Source organism: Parasteatoda tepidariorum, chromosome 6 (genome assembly GCF_043381705.1).
Source record: "Parasteatoda tepidariorum isolate YZ-2023 chromosome 6, CAS_Ptep_4.0, whole genome shotgun sequence".
In the NCBI taxonomy this organism is placed as follows: Eukaryota; Metazoa; Arthropoda; class Arachnida; order Araneae; family Theridiidae; genus Parasteatoda; species Parasteatoda tepidariorum.
Window position 1 is genome coordinate 73,849,217 of NC_092209.1, and position 16,875 is coordinate 73,866,091.

Sequence of the window (16,875 nt, forward strand, 5' to 3'; positions counted from 1 at the left end):
CTGTGTTTGATTTCATGATTTAAAATATCGTCTGCACTAATTAATTTTTGTATTCAAAATTAGGCTCTTGAATCATTAAGTTTGTCTCATAATCCTTGAACATTCGATCAATAAATCAAAAAATTATTCAGAGTGTCTCGATTTTTTTAAACTTTTTTTTGTGCACTGTCCATGTTCACAAAGCTATTTATTAACTTACTGAAGTAAATTTTTGCATGAAAAAAGGTCACGACAAAGGTCAATAGGTTTGAAAGGTCACGACAAAAATAGAACTACATATCTGGAGAAAAAAATATAGAACACGTTTTCGAAAAATTTTCCTAAACCTACACAACTGACGTCATAGAAAGCTTACATTATATACCTGAGAATGCATGAAATATTTTCTGAAAATCTAAATATAACTAGGAAATTTTAGGTTTATTTTTATATGAAAAATAACCTCCCATAATGTCACCTTTCAGAAGATTTATTGATTTCACCAGGCCAGAGAATGTACTTTCCTTTCTCCGATACTTGTTATCGCTCATAAACTGTTTTTCAAGATTGTCACGTTCGGTGTTCTATTTTCCATAAATTTAAAAGTTTGCAAAAGATTTTAACGTAAAAGCTTAAATCGTTACTCGATAAAAATATATTTATAGAATTTCATGTTATAATTGGCTCAAACATAAACGATAAGGGGGTTTTCAAGTGCAGCCTTTAAAAGTCCTACTTCCCAGAGAATTCGTCTACGCGACATCTACGTCGGTAAACTCGTTCGACGATCGCGCAAAATCTACGATCCCATAGTGTATCTTATAATCCTATAGTGCAGTATAGTGCAAAAACGCGCTAAATCTACGATCCTACAGTGCATTTTAATGTGATCCTATTGTGTAGTATAGTGCCAAAACGCGTAATATCTGCAATCCTAAAGTGCAGCATAATATAAAAACGCGCAAAATCTAACATCCTATAGTGTAGAATACCGTAAAAACGCTCATTACCTACAATCCAGTAGAGTATCCTTCAGTGTTATATAGTGTAACAATGCTCAAAATCAGCAATCCTATAATGTATCTTATTATGATCCTATAGTTTCGTATAGTATAAAAATGCAAAAAACCTACAGTCCTACTGTGTAATATAGTGCAAAAATGAGCAAAATCTATGATGCTATAGAGTATTCTGTAGTTTATAAACACGCGAAATCTGTTATCGTATAGTATATACCATTTCTCCTTTTTTGTCTGACTTAGTTTATAACACCGTTTCTTCCCCTTTTCTTTGTAACACCGTTTTCGTTTCACACAGCAAACAAGATTCCAGAGCTTCTGCTCAACGTCAGGTGTATTTTTTAATCAAAGTTACATTACTTTTGTATGACAAAATCTATTTTACGTCAGATATAGCTTAAAACAATAATTTTTAACCTGTGGTCCGCATAAAGTAATCACACACCTCTAAACTTACATCCTAGCAGCTAGCACCATTTTTCAGGGCTCTACCCTTTAAGGACCATTCCACGTAATTGTGACCTCATTCGGATAAGATTGTTGTTGTTGTTGACGTATGCCTGTTTAGGCAGACGGGGTGCGATTGTTCTTGTTTTCCAGTGGCGCCATCTATGGTCAAGAATTCTACTTCTGCCACACCCATTCGTTGCACCCGTTTATAGGGCGGACCCATTCATACATCCATTCATTCATCCACAGATCGTAATTTTGACCTGAATCAGAGAACGATTAATCTCCAATCCAGTACCCCCAGAGCTATTGATTTGTTATGGGTACATGGAGGACTTTTGCGACTCGACAGATTTAACGTGCATCAGTCACTTTACTACACGGGGAGTCTTTGGACGGCGGGGTTAGAACCCACGAACTCTCGGGCATGGGCCCAGCCCCCTATCGACCAGGCTATCTCGGCCCCATTCAAATAAGGTGAGAATTCAAATGCTTGGGAAGTACTCTTATGACCCATGCAGCATTTCCCGTTCGGCATAATATTACTAAGCAGCTGCATTTGTCTTATTAAATAAGATTTCAAATTTCCCTATAATAATGTGCTTTGTAAAAGATTATAAGGGAGTTCGGAAAATAATTAATAAATATTCTTTTTTATTTATCTTTTAAAGAAATAAAAAATGGAGTGACACGCATTGCGCCATTAATTTAATATACTGATAAAATTTTTAATCCTCTTATATGAAAATCTAAAAATCATTTGTTTCAAGCATTGCTTTATTTTCTTACATAAAGTAAGTATGATATAACAAGTTTCTCACTTTTCGTTTATCTGAAAATGTTAATCGCGGTGTTCCTTCACGTAGAGATCCATATTCTATAACTCTCAACTACCAGCTGTAACTTTTTGACAGTTTTTATAACATCCTATGCTTTGATTTATTGAACTTGAAAACTAAACTTTATTAACTTAATAAGACCTAAAAGATGCGGATTATGCATATTTTTTTTTATAGGAAATTAAGGTTTATATAAAGATTCCGGGAGACATTAACATGACATTTCATATATCATTTTTTGACTGTTTTTTAACATTCCAAAATTTGATTTTTTGAACTTGAAATTTGAAATCTGTTTCCTCTTTAAGGTTTTAAACACAAAAAACAAAAAAAATTAACGAAAGAAGCTTCATGCCTATTCCGGAACTTTTTCAATTTATTCAAACCTACTTTTGTTAAAGTTATGATTACAGCGGGAATTTTTATCGACATAAAATTCAGAAATTTGAAAGAAAAAAAACTTATTCTAGCTTACCATAACGTAGATCAAAAGATAAAGAGCGTGATTATTTTTTCGACTGGATTGTTATTTTTATTTACGATCAGCTTAAGAATTTAAATCTCATAGCAAAATATCTAACAAAGCATTCGCATATTATTTCATTTCTTAATTTGAAATAAAAAAATTACCTTCGTCAAAAAAAGTGTATTGCTGAAATCTAAATTTATTTAAAGGTAGTTTAAAAATAGCTTCTGAAATTTTTGTTAAACAGGATTTTCCACTCACTATCTGATTAATTAATTTTAACATTTTCTGTAAAAAAAATGAGAAAAAAAAACGTAGCTACCGAAAACTTATTTCCTTAAAGTAAAATAAAAATAATTAAATTCCAAGTGATAGAATTTCTCGTTTATTTAATTTTCATTTTGAAAAATTCTTCTTATGAAACTATCAAAGTAGATTTTATTATTATTTTCTTATTTCCAAATACACAGCATTTTGCATTCCTTTTAAAACTGTATAATTAATTCAAAAATGAGGGTAAAAAACTGTTTTTTTATAGAATATTTTTAAAGCGTAGGAGTTGAAAGAGATTTTACATTTACTACAATTTTTTTTAATATTTATTCCTGTATCTAGCCATAAAATTATTTTATCTAACTCTACACAAATTTCATTTTTCTAACTATACGGAAAATTCGTTTATATAACTACACACAAAATTCATATATCTAACTGTGCTTAAGAATTAAATAATGATGACCATTTTGTTCATTCTCATAAGGACGTAAAAGCAAATAATATCAATCAATCAATATTAATGAAAGCCAAAGTCGTATGAGAATCAATATAAAATTAATGAAAGTAACAACGGTATTTAGCTCTAAAGCATTATTTGAAACTCCATGTTTAAATTTATATTTAATAGGCCAACTAGTTTTTTTTTTAATAAAACATTCCGGAAAAACTGTTCTTAAAATAATTTTTTTTTTTAAAAATAGCTAAAATTTTTAAAATAATGAATACTTTTAATTTTTTTAAATAATTGTTAAGAAAATTGTACTAAGATTGTTCGGATAGCAGTAATTTCGAATCGAAAATCTAATATATATAATTCTCTTAAGTGGCTCCCAAATTTTGGCTGTATTTCTTTTCCGCCGGTGGCAACGTTTGCTTTGTTTTGTTTACGCTACTATTTCTCTTACACGGCGAACCGACCAATGATTGCCGCTAAAAATGTCACATGCCAAATCTAGCTGAGGTGGCTCAACATATAGCGCTTTTAAAAACGGAAACTGAAATAACCAGAGAGCATCAGCTGTGGCAATCTCATACTATTAAGCTCTATGAGTAGTCTTTGTCGATAGATCTCTATTTTAGTATTTTGTCGAAAGCGCTTTTTTTCACGAATTTATATATTACGAATTTATTTGACGATTTTTGATTTATATCACGAATTATACTATAGCACATTTCTATTAAGTTTAACGAATTACATGTCATTTATTTGAATTCAAATTTTTTTAATGACTTAGTATTTACTAAAAAGATGTAATTTTTTTTAAGAAAAAAAGTTTTTATATGGATTTGAATGATTGTTCTGAATTCTTAGAATTTTGTGCATTTGGAATGTACCTAAGTTAGTGGTTTGCGAAGCAAACCATATAAGATTGCGTAGCAATTTTCGGGGGTTGACGAGCCTTAGCGGGCAGGGGGCGCAGCCAACTAGTTGCTTTATAATCACCTGACAAAAACTCATCTAATACTTGAAACTTCCAAGTGGCTAATTGGTTCCCAATTAGTTATCATCTAATTGGGTGCGTGCAACTTGAGAAGAAGAAGACCACTCAAATCAGCTGGTTGTGTACAAACAAGACGGCATGCATTCCTAGCCATTCGTCTGGAATAGTGGCGGTGCTGTGGTTGCAAAGTATAACTATTTCAAGTAGGGTGTTGGGTAATTATTTCAGACAGGTTTTGGTTTTCAGACGCGGGGACGAAAGAAGCTTCCCACTTTTCAATGCGCTATTTCTTGTTCCCATAGCTACAGACGGCCTTAGACTTCGTGGCGCGAGGAGTTCTTACTATAGACAAACTGTAAACGTTACAACTATTTGACCTGGTCAGGCAGTTTTCGGGTCATATTTTTGTAAGCGATATCAAGCTCGGTGCCAAACCTGATTGGCTGTTTTATCATGGTGTTTGCCTGCTATGCTTGCAGGTACCCGGTTTTTAAAAACAGAATATTTGTGCTTACTTCAAATGTAGAATCGTGCGGATCTTCGCATGACAATTCTGTTTCTTCGCCATCAACTAACAAAGACACTGTTCTTTCTTGACTACCATCTACAAAACAAAAAAAAGAAAAAATGTAGTAATTTTACATACGTAATACTGCGAAGTTTGGGATAAAAATATGGTAAAACAAATTTTGCATTTTCGTATCAGAGCATTTTAGTCACCAATAATTAATGATCTTTGGAGAAGAAAGAGTGAGCCAACATTTTATAAAAATATCTCTTTCCTACTGTAAATAATTAATTTCAATTATACTCTTGGAAACTAGAATAAGGTTATCAAGGTTACGTGATTTTATAACCCACCACACTTTTCCCCTCCTCATTAATATTTTTCGGCATCTTGCCTTTTTTCCTAGCTAGTACGTTTCAGGAAGTTGGAATATACTGACGAGGAGAAAAATATACATTTGACGAAACCATGGTAACGGAGTGGAGGAAAATAGGGGATCCACGAATTTATGTTTATAAGGAGCTTGGATGTCTTAATCTGCTCAAACAACACAAGTCTGAATCCATATAAGCCGGCACAATACTGTTTTAAATGAAAAATGAGATAATGCCACAAAAACAGACATAATACAGTTTCTCCTCGATAATCAAGAATCTTTCTCATGCTCTAAATACGAAGTGAGATTAAGAGAATCTTTAACACTTCCAAGTTAAACGATTTTTTTCCTAACTGAAACTTCTTTGTTATTTTATTTATTTATTTGCTTCTTTGTATTGCCTTACCTTATTCTGTGTTTCGGCGCTGAGGAAGATTCATGATTATGGGACCGAAACTATAGTATGTCTGTTTTTTGGCATGAGAAAGACTTTGCCCCGCGTTTGTCTTACGTTAAGCGTAACATTAAGCGTTACGTTAAGCGTAACGCTAATCTCCTTTTCTGCCCCTTAACAACATAGCAATGTGTAGGGAAATTTCTACGCATGTGATGAGAAGCTCAAATAGTTTTAGGGGAGTCGCGCCGCTTTGTAAAATCTCTCTATTATTTGTCTTTTAATTACTCTTAGTTTTATTAAAAATGCTGATTCACTTTCAAGAAGAACCAGCCATCTTTACATTATCTATGACAAGGAAATATTTTTTTACAAACTTACAAACAAGTGGGTTATTATTTTTCATCTTAATACTCAACAAACAATAGCATAAAATTATTCTGAAGTGAACTTTAAAACTATAGGAAAAATTAATCAAATCGCTATCGACCGAGTTTGGAGAAAGAGTTCTTTAATCTTCTATGCCTAGATACCTATATTTGGCCCTAGAAGATTAAAGACTCGGGCAGATTTTCTTAGAAAGTTTTAAAACTAAAATCTGAAACTTTCATGGATGTTTTTAGCGAATAAATATTGACACCAACAAATCCTCTTCACATAAGATCGATTAGAAGTAAATGGTATTAAATGTATGTTATAACAAAGTCATTATCAATCTATGGTAAAGAAAAGTATCTGCTATGAAAACATTTTAATTCAGGTAACCAAAGAATAATTGGTTTTGAATTTACCAATTATTCTTTGGAAACCTGAGATTAATTTTTTTTAATTGGATAATTCTGTTAAGACCACCTATAATAAGTATTTTTAGAAACCTTGTCAAAAATGTAAATGGTATACATTTTGAAGGTTGTAAATAAATGTTTAATCGAAGACGAATCAAACAACATTATAAAAGTCTGACAAATCTGAGTGCATGAAGGCCGATGTAATAAACAAGACAGGTTTGATTTTAGTTTATTTAAAATTAATTTCGGGAAAGAACAGAAGGCAATTCAGAATTTTTAGCAGTAGACATTTATTTCAACCTTTTGTTTTCACCAACTTACATAAGCCAGATATTAAATTATTACGTTGATTTAAGTTTCCCCATATTGCAGGGTAACTTATATTACGGTATTTTACAATCTTTCTTTGTCTTCGCGTGCTTTTGAAATTTTTCATACATGGAAACATAGAATAAAATTGTAGGTCCAGGTTTTACTACAAATTTTACTACTACTAAGTTTAATTTGTAGGTAAAGTAATAGCTCCTAAATTGGCAGTTGTCTTAAATTGAAATGTGAAAGTAGGCTTAACCAAAGAATATACATAGGGGGATATATATAGAATATACGAATATACATACATAATATACTTTGTCTCAACCACGTGCTAAATATGTTCATAATTAAATTTTGCCACGACTCAACATTGTTTTTTCTTAATTCCTCTTTCAGACTGATGATAAAAACAGAAGGTACAATAGACGATTTTTTTTTCTTAATTCCTCTTTCAGACTGATGATAAAAACAGAAAGTACAATATTCCATCAATAGACGATTTTTTTCTTAATTCCTCTTTCAGACTGATGATAAAAACAGAAGGTACAATATTCCATCAATAGACGATTTTTTTCTTTATTCCTCTTTCAGACTGATGATAAAAACAGAAGGTACAATATTCCATCAATAGACGATTTTTTTTCTTTATTCTTCTTTCAGACTGATGATAAAAACAGAAGATACAATATTCCATCAATAGACGATTCTTTTCCTGAATTCCTCTTTCATACTGGTGATAAAAACAGAAGGTACGATATCACATCAATCGATTACTCAAAGAAGCCCACACAGCCCACTTCCCACACGTCCAAGAAATATAATAAACTATTCAGGGTCCCCACGCTGAATAGTATTATTCAGTCAAATCGATATTAATAAAGTTTATTAAAACATGCACCACTCAAAAAACAATATAAATTAAGAATTAAAGAAATGACTAATTAAATTATTCAAATTTAATTATTACCTATTGCTAAATCCAATTTAAATTATGAATCTTAATTCTCTTTATGGACAAAAATTCTATTTCCCGAAAGTCCTTCATCATTTTAAACTAATAACGATAAATTAATCCTCAGAAGGAAGATTTCCAACCACAAAACCTCTTAGGTTGCATCAGAATCTTTTAAATAGTTTAGACATCACAAACATTTTTCAAAAAATTAAGCTTCCGCCCACCTGTCAGAAATTAAATTACAAATTATTTTAGAATACTAATATTAATAATCAAATATAGTTTTTTTGTTGTGTCTATGTGAATTCTTGATGTACACAGACTGTACACTGAAGAAAGTCTAAAAAATAATTCGATAAAATATAATCCAGACAAAAGAAATTAAAACTGATTAGGGAACGCTGCAGAGAGGTTAAGTTATATTTAGAAAATTACTCGCTAAATTAAAAAACAAAAGGATTAGGTTTTTTCGAAAAAGCTTTTAAAGTGGTCTAAAACTGTACGTCTTATTTTTTAAAAGTGCTGTAAATCCATAGTTTTAAAATAAGAGCTCCTTGCTTAAGTATATCACAAAGAAAAAGCTTTCATTATTTTAAAGTTGCAATTTCAATAATTGCATTAAAATCATTCATAGGGAATAATATCAAAGACCTTAAAATTATCAAGCTAGTTACTTAAAAATAAAGTTTTACTTTTAGGTTGATTACGAAGATTAATTTCTTCATTTTAAACTCAGCAATTGTTTGAAAACTAGTATTTTATATAATGCCTAGGTATTTTTTTTTCGATGCCAAAAAGCTGGTTAGTAATGTTTTAGAAAAGTAGATGATTGAGAAAATTAATTTAAGAAAAATAGAAGGATATATTTATGGTTATTTTTCTATGTTCTGTAAGGAAAAAAAGATTATTTTTTTCCTTAAATTTCCTAATTAGTGACAAATTTCACTAAGAGATGGCACTGCTGATTGAATGAAAAAAAATTATGAAATAATAGTTTTAGCTCTCAATCTGACCATTCCAATAGAAATATTTGTACAGGAGTTTGCAATTTTTTGACCATGATTTATGATTGCACCAGGTTATTGTAACAAATGATAGTGCTTTTTTTATTTAAAATTTTTTTTTTCTTGATTATTTTCGAAATTAATAACGAAATATGTTGTCTAACTTTTTTACTAATTTTGAAGCTTTGTGAGAATAAATTATCTGATTTTTTAAACAAGATGCAACAAATTGTACATTTCTAGCTTTTTTAGTTTTGATTTTTCTTTAAAAAAAAATCATTGATTGACTTTTAAATCAATAATAAATTTTGGAATCATCCAATACATTTCCACTAACAAATTCAAAAAGTTGGCGTTAAAATATTTCCCTCTATCCTTACTAAAAAAAATTATAATCGCATTAGAATGATACCACCATTTAACACTCCCTATAGCATCTTCAGAACACTTCACCTAAAATATGCAATAACACAAAAATGATGATAAATAAATAAAGTACAAAATCCTTTACACACACGCAGACGCAATAACAAGCACCTCCATAGTTCCATTTTAATCGGCAAGGAATTACCCACAATGCTTTGCGTGGTATAAACATGCAAATTGATTCTCTAACGGAGCATACAAAAATATTGAGAAGAGGTTGTTCTATATTTAGAAAAGGTTATTTACCTTTCCGAAATTTGCATTATTTTCCGAAAGGTTAACCTTTTGGCATTTTGAGAAACTAAAATGTAATCTAGAAGAAAGAACTTTCAGTTAATAATTAAGGTTTTTCATGGGTGGATATAAATATATAATTCAGTTTATAAGTTAGAATTTCAACTATAAAGTGAATAAGTGTTTAACCTTCGTATAAATGAAAAGAACACAAAATTGTACTTGCTGTTATGGGACGAGGTTAAAGGCACAGGGTGTTTCGCAATTACAATCCTCAAAATATATTATTTAATTCATTTTCAAAAACAAGTAAAACTTTATGAAGTTATTATTCCGATCGGATCAATAACAGTTTTTGAATCAAACTACTGACATTACTTTTAGAAGACATTTTGTTTTGTTTCATATCCGGTTCTGAACTACCGACCCAATTCCGAGTTTGTATTACGATTGTATACGATTATCAATGTTCGATTCCGTAGCCTTGAAATTTTGAACCTTTCCCGAAAGATAGGGGAACTCCTCGATCAAACATTGAGACAAATTAGCCTTCGCGGAGGACTTTATGTTGGAACTAGCCCGCATTTGCGTTGCATGGAGAGGAAAACCAAGAAAACATCCCACGAGCAAAACCTGATGGCAAGGGGATTATATCCCATGATCTGTCTACCACTAAAGATAGTTTAAGTCAGCACTGTGGTCAGAGCGAACTGGTAGCAGAATTTATATCAACCAGTAATCGCTGAGATTCGAACTTGGGTGACCTCAGTGGGAGGCAAATGCTCTATCCGTTGAGCCTCATTGGCTCTTTGGAACACATTGTAGATATAGATTGTGGAATTTTCTATATATACTTCCTCAATATGTTGTTGTTTTGATTGATATTTGAACAAGCTAAGCTCGTCAATCATTGACCTTTAAGTCAGGAAGAGTCGCCTTTCGTTTGACAAAAGAGCACCGCTAGAGTGAAAGCGTTACTAGGCTCAGAAGTCGAAGATAGATGGCAGCACAACTCATTCACAGACCTGAAGGGGAAGGAAATTTTTTCCGGATCACTGTACCTATGGTACTGCTCAGAGATCGACTTTTGTTTCAACAGATTGTACGAGCACGTACATCGCATCAACCTAGCTGCTTCGAAAATCGAATCCTGATCCCCGTGGACCAAAGTCTAATACTATAACCATTGGACAACCTCTTCATCAATATAAATGTAGTATGTAATATGAATGCTGTTGTATTCAAATGTAGAATGTTATATGACTGTGATATTACATACACATAAATCATATGAAATGTCTCCTATAAATGAGCTTTTAATTGAAATAAGATGTTATTTTATCTTGCTAAATAACCAGTTATTTTATCTTTCTATATAAGTAATCATTTAAGTTAGTTAAATAAGTATTTCATTTTGATAAATAAGCAATTATTTTATCTTGCTGAATAAATATTTATTTTATCTTGCTATGTAAGCAATTATTTTATCTTGCTAAAACAATTATTCTATCCTTGCTTAAGCAATTATTTTATCTATCTATACAGGGTGATCCGGAATTTAAGGTACAAACTTTAAGGGTAGGTACAGGACATTGTAACTATCATTTATTGTTTAGGAATGTATGGGAGCAAGTGACGCGGTGAGGAGCAAACACAATAAAATAAGAGGCGAAAGGAAAAACAAAGTTTTTATTGAAAGCTTCGTTGACAAGTGCAATGTTTACAATAACTGCTCCAAATTGTGTCCACTAATAGCGACACATGCTTATATGACCACCCAATATAGATAGTTATTTTACTTTGCTAAATAAGTAATTACCTTATTTTTCGAAATAAAATATTATTTTACCCATCTATAAAGTAATTATTTCTCCTCCCTATAAAGTAGTTATTTTATCTTGATAAATATATAAGTATTTTATCTTGCTGAATAAAATATCTTGCTGTATAAGTAATTATTTTATCTAAATAATTAAGTAATTATTTGACTTCCGACATAAGTATTTATTTTATCTTGCTATGTAAACAATTATTTTATCCTATTAAAGCAATTATTCTATCCTTGCATAAGCAATTATTTTATCTTTCTATATAGACAATTATCTTACCTTGCTAAATAAATAATTATTTTTTTTAAATAAAATATTTTTTAACCTATCTATAAAGTAATTATTTTATCTTGATAATTAAGCAATTTTTTTTACTTTCTATATAAGTATTTATTTTATCTTGCTAAAGAACTAATTATTTTATCTTGGTAAAGCATTTATTCTATCCTTGTTTAAGCAATTATTTTATCTTTCTATAGAGACAATTATTTTACCTTGCTAAATAAATAATTATTTAATTTTTCTAAGTAAAATATTATTTAACCTATCTATAAAGTAATTATTTTATCTAGACTAGAATGTTGAATAAACAATTATTTTACTTCCTATATAAGTATCTATTTTATCTCGCTAAAGAGCCAATTATTTTATCTTGCTATGCAAGCAATTATTTTATCTTGGTAACGCAATTATTCTATCCTTGATTAAACAATTATTTTATCTTTCTATACAGAGAATTATTTTATCTTGCTAAATAAGTAATTATTTAATTTTTCTAAATAAAATATTATTTCACCTATCTATAATTATTTTATCTAGATAAATAAGCAATTATTTTATCTTGATAAACAAATAAGTATTTTATCTTGTTGAAGAAACAATAATTTTATCTTGCCATATAAGCAATTATTTTATCTTGGTGAACAATTACTCTATCCTTGCTTAAGCAATTATTTTATTTTTCCACACTGACAATTATTTTACTTTGCTAAATAAATAATTATTTTATTTCTCTAAGCAAAATATTATTTCATTTATCTAAAAAGTAATTATTTTATCTAGCTAAATAAGCAACTATTTTATCTTGATCAATAAATAAATATTTTATCTTTTTGAATAAACAATTATTTTATCTTGCTGAATAAGTAACTTTATGTCTTACTAAATAAGTATTTATAAGTCTGAGGGACAAAATATGTTTTAAATAAAAACTTTTGCAATTTTAAATATTTCCTCTTAACTTTTTTTAGTAATTGTGTTTCTATTAAAAATTTCTTTTAGTAACATTTTGAATTTTCATATCTTCTTTAGAAGTTTAAAATTCTTAATGCATAAAGCAAAGTTTAAGCTAAATATGCTGACGGTTTTGTTTCCTCTTTGAATTTAACAAACCTTTTATTATAAAATCCCTTTTTTCTGATTTTTACGAAATTTATATAAAATATATTATCTACCAGAAGAAATATTTCAAAAGAATAAAATTGAAAAAAAAAACCTTTTATCAGACATTTTTAAAAACAATCCTAACTCTTCAAAAATAAGAGTAACATATTGTTAAGAAATATGTTTCAAAATCTCTGTGCCTTCATCTTTAATAAAAAGTTCTATGCAGTATACAGAGAAGGATCTTTTTCTAAGCTGTATACAAGAAAAGATATATCTTTCGCAAGAGATGTGGTTTATCCTATTTCATGTTAGAAAACTTCATGAGTGGTCAGTATGATGCAAGCTTTGAGTATTTTTAGATCGATCTTTATCTAATATTATGGGATATATCCAAAAAATATTTAGTTTTATTTCAATTGTATGTGCATAGTCAGTACTGTCGCTGCTTATTGTATAAAGATTTAAACTATATGTTATGAAAGATTATCATGTATAGCTACTTCTCTTGAAATATTTATAAAAGGATATGCTTGATAATATAAAAACTTCATTTGCTTCAAAAACTTGTGGGTGGTTAAAGTTCGACATGTGGATAAATTCCATTTGCTACTTTACGAGTTCTTTTTCACTCTCGACTACCGCGGTTTTTATGGTTTTGTATTTCGCCTTTATTTATTGTGTATTATTTCTCTTGTAACTTTACGTTTACTGTCGAGATTCTCCATCTCGAAATTCTCTATCTCGAAATTTTCTATCTCGAAATTCTCTATCTGAAATATCTATCTCGAAATTATGTGACGATATTTGTAAGATCAAAGGATATAAAATTTTGAACAGCTACTAAATCTATTGTTCAGTAAAAATGTAACATTTTTTGAAGAAATGTTTACATGGTGCTGCAAAATTTAAAAATATTGTTTAATGACCCCCCCCCCAAAAAAAAAATAAAAGAAACAAGCGTTTTGCAATCTGAAGAAAATAATATTTTAAACAATCCCGCTCTCTGACGCTTTCAAAAATGGGCAAAAAATTACAAAAATTTATAATAACAAAATGACTGAGTCATGGTGGCTCAAAGGATAAAGCACTCGCTTCCACATTCGACCCTGGTTCGAAACACAGCTTTGGCTGATCGATAAAAATTCTGCTCTCAGCTCGCATGAGCCACAGTGCCGACAAAAAGTGTCCTCAGTAGTAGACGGATCATGAGTTAGAATCCCCAGCCGATGGGCTAACCAATAGAGGTTTTCTTGGATTTCCTATCGATGTAACGCGATTGCGGGTCAGTTCGATAGAAAAGTCCTCTACAAAGGCTAATTTGTCCCAATGCTTAATCCAGGAATTCCCTTGTCTTCTGGATTGGGTTCAAAATTGCGAGGCAATGGAGTTGACCTTCAATAGTCGTAAACTCAGAATTTTGCCGGTTGTTCAATGTCGGTTATAAAATAAAATAAAACAGCATAATAGCTAGTTTGCTAGCTATAACAAGTCATAAAACATGAAAAGTGATCTTTGAAAGATGAAAATGTTAAAAATTGATTTGCAAGAGAATTATACAAAACAATATTTTAAAATAATTGAAATTTTTTCTTATCTTACTTAAGTAATAAAGACAAAACCTTGTCTTTCTTTGTATTAAAAATTTAAAAGTGTAGTTTGTTCTTTTTCATAATATTATGAAAATCGAAAAAACACAGTGGAAAACACTCAGAATTCTCAATGTTAAACAAACAATTTTATTGGAAATATAATTTAAAAAGTTCGAAACGGTAATAATTTTTTTAAACTTTATGATTCTAAGATTATTTCAAAACAAACAATTCTATCAGTTTTATTAGTTATGAATTTTAGCAGATAATTCCTTGTACCCAGATATTTTTAAATCCACTAAGTACAAGAACCAAGTATGAGTTTTAGTTTTTCTGATAAATTTATTTACATAGATTAATATTCCATTAAATTAATATTCCATTAATATTCCATTAAATTAATATTAATATTCCATTATTCCTTTAAATATTCCTTTGTTTATATCACATACGTATCATTGTTTATATCACATACGTAACTCTGATTTTCAATAATTAAAAACTCTATTTTTATCAGATTCCAGAGTCTATTATAAACCATACAGTATAATAAGCACATATTAAAACACGGATAATGAAATTTTATACAATTACGTACATTACAATAAATAATGCACAAAACTAATGAAACATATTAAATCGTTTACTTTGTGCACTTTAAACATTGGTAAAACATTTTCAAATTTTATTTTATAATTCTTTCAAAAAAATCTGCTTGTTAGCTCTACAGCCCTTAGTGGACCTTGGCTGTCTCTACAATAGAGTTCCATGTCACTCTCGGCCCAGATTTCTTTTTCCAGCTGCTCATTTTCTTCTTAGCCATCTTAGATTTGGTATTGTTCTTATCCTAATATTATACAATTTTTTCTTCGGGATTTTCTTACATTCTGTTCTGTCTGTTTCCTCAATTCTTTTGACGTGTTCTATCTAATGTATGCTTTTAGCTTAGATAAATCGAATGATATCCTTCCTATTAATTAATTTTTCTATTTCCCGGTTGTGTTTTTTTTTTCCATGCGTTATTTTCATTTAGTTCGAAATTTCTTTATATATTTTCATCTTTGTAGGAAAAATTCAGGTGTGAACTCAAAATGGTTTTATATATCTCCATTCACATTTTCTTGAAATTATTTTACTTTAGAGTAATCTATTATTTGCAAAGGCAACTTCATTTCCATTTTGCGTCTATTTATTTATGCTGTCATGAATTTCACATTTACTGTACTCACATTTAGCAGTTCTACAATGTATGGGAGCAAGTGANGTCAGATAACAAATGATACAAAAAGCGTACAGGAACATTTTAAAAAGTTGTAGAAATATTCTAGAAATATATATATATATATATAAAATATATATCGTAAAAGATAGCTCAAATTAAATTTCTGCCTGATGTATTTAGTTTTTTAGAGCTTTTAAACTTTTTTTTGAAAACATATTTGTATAATTTGAAAAAGATGTAAAACAGAATTGTATGTAGTCACGGAGGAATACTTGAATTCCATACAGCAATGGTCTTATCTTAACTTGCAACGGAGTATAGTTGTATTAGTCTATTTTTAGATACTATATAAATAGTGTATCATCTGCTAATGCATAGATTTGTGTTGACTTTGCGATTGCCAAATGCAAGTCAATATTTAACAGCTCAACTGATGGCTTTATATCAAATCTTCGGTGCCTCAATAATGTATTTTCTAATTTTTCATTACGATCCTTCTTCTTATTTCGTCTTTGTCTTCAGTTGGTGCATTCGCTGATATAGAAAGAAGAAATGTTTCTAAAGCTTCTTTTTATCCTAGTTTATATATTCTTTCATCTATAATTGTATATTCTATTAAACTCGAACTCATTCAAATGTGTACCGAATCCCCAGAGATTGAATATCTTAAACTTTTTTTACTTCCGTTATAAACTTTAAACTCTTTAATTTATTCTAGAATAAATAGTTCACAGAGTTTTATTTGTTGGAAATAAACTTTCTCATCTAATAGTTCACTGAACTCAAATTTATCAAATCTAACTCGTTCGAAAAGTAACCATTTTACTTATCCACGAACATTCTTTTTCTCCTACGAACATTTTCTGAGAACAATCTGTTTGTTTATAAAGTAAATCGATAAAATGAAGGAAGATAGATTATGACTTCAACAACATTCTAAGTTGGATTTGTTTCGGCTTATTAAATTACGAGTAGATACCATTTATTTTCAGAATTAAATGTTCTTGGAAACAGCAGACGAATGATTTTTTTAATTTTTTTATTTGGCAACGCTTGAAAGGATTTGATGTTTATTATTTGCCAAGAAAAGATATTTATATAAATTTAAAAATTATAATGTAGTACAGTGGTTAGAGAAGCTTTTTCATATAATAAAATTATGATTTTGAAAATACGACGTAACATATATCTCTAGAGTTGAAAAGAAGTAATCAATAAAATGATAGAAATAAAAACTTGTTTCTAAATTTGTTTGCTCAAAATGTCAGTATCAGAAAAACCAGTCTAAAAGCTTCGAATATTTTAAAATTACTTATTGATAAAGTACTATTTTAGTTCAAAACAACATAACATAATGGAGCTATCAATTACATACATT

The 16,875-nt window shown here is 29.6% G+C and overlaps 1 protein-coding gene across 1 annotated transcript in view; it reads right to left on the minus strand.

Moving 5' to 3' along the window:
- LOC110282138 (GTP-binding protein GEM-like) overlaps positions 1-16,875 on the minus strand; it is a 59,488-nt gene that overhangs the window by 11,854 nt on the left and 30,759 nt on the right. Inside the window, exon 2 of the mRNA XM_043051053.2 lies at positions 4,987-5,075. Coding sequence (XP_042906987.1) covers positions 4,987-5,075 — 89 coding nt within the window. The remainder of the gene's footprint in view (positions 1-4,986; positions 5,076-16,875) is intronic.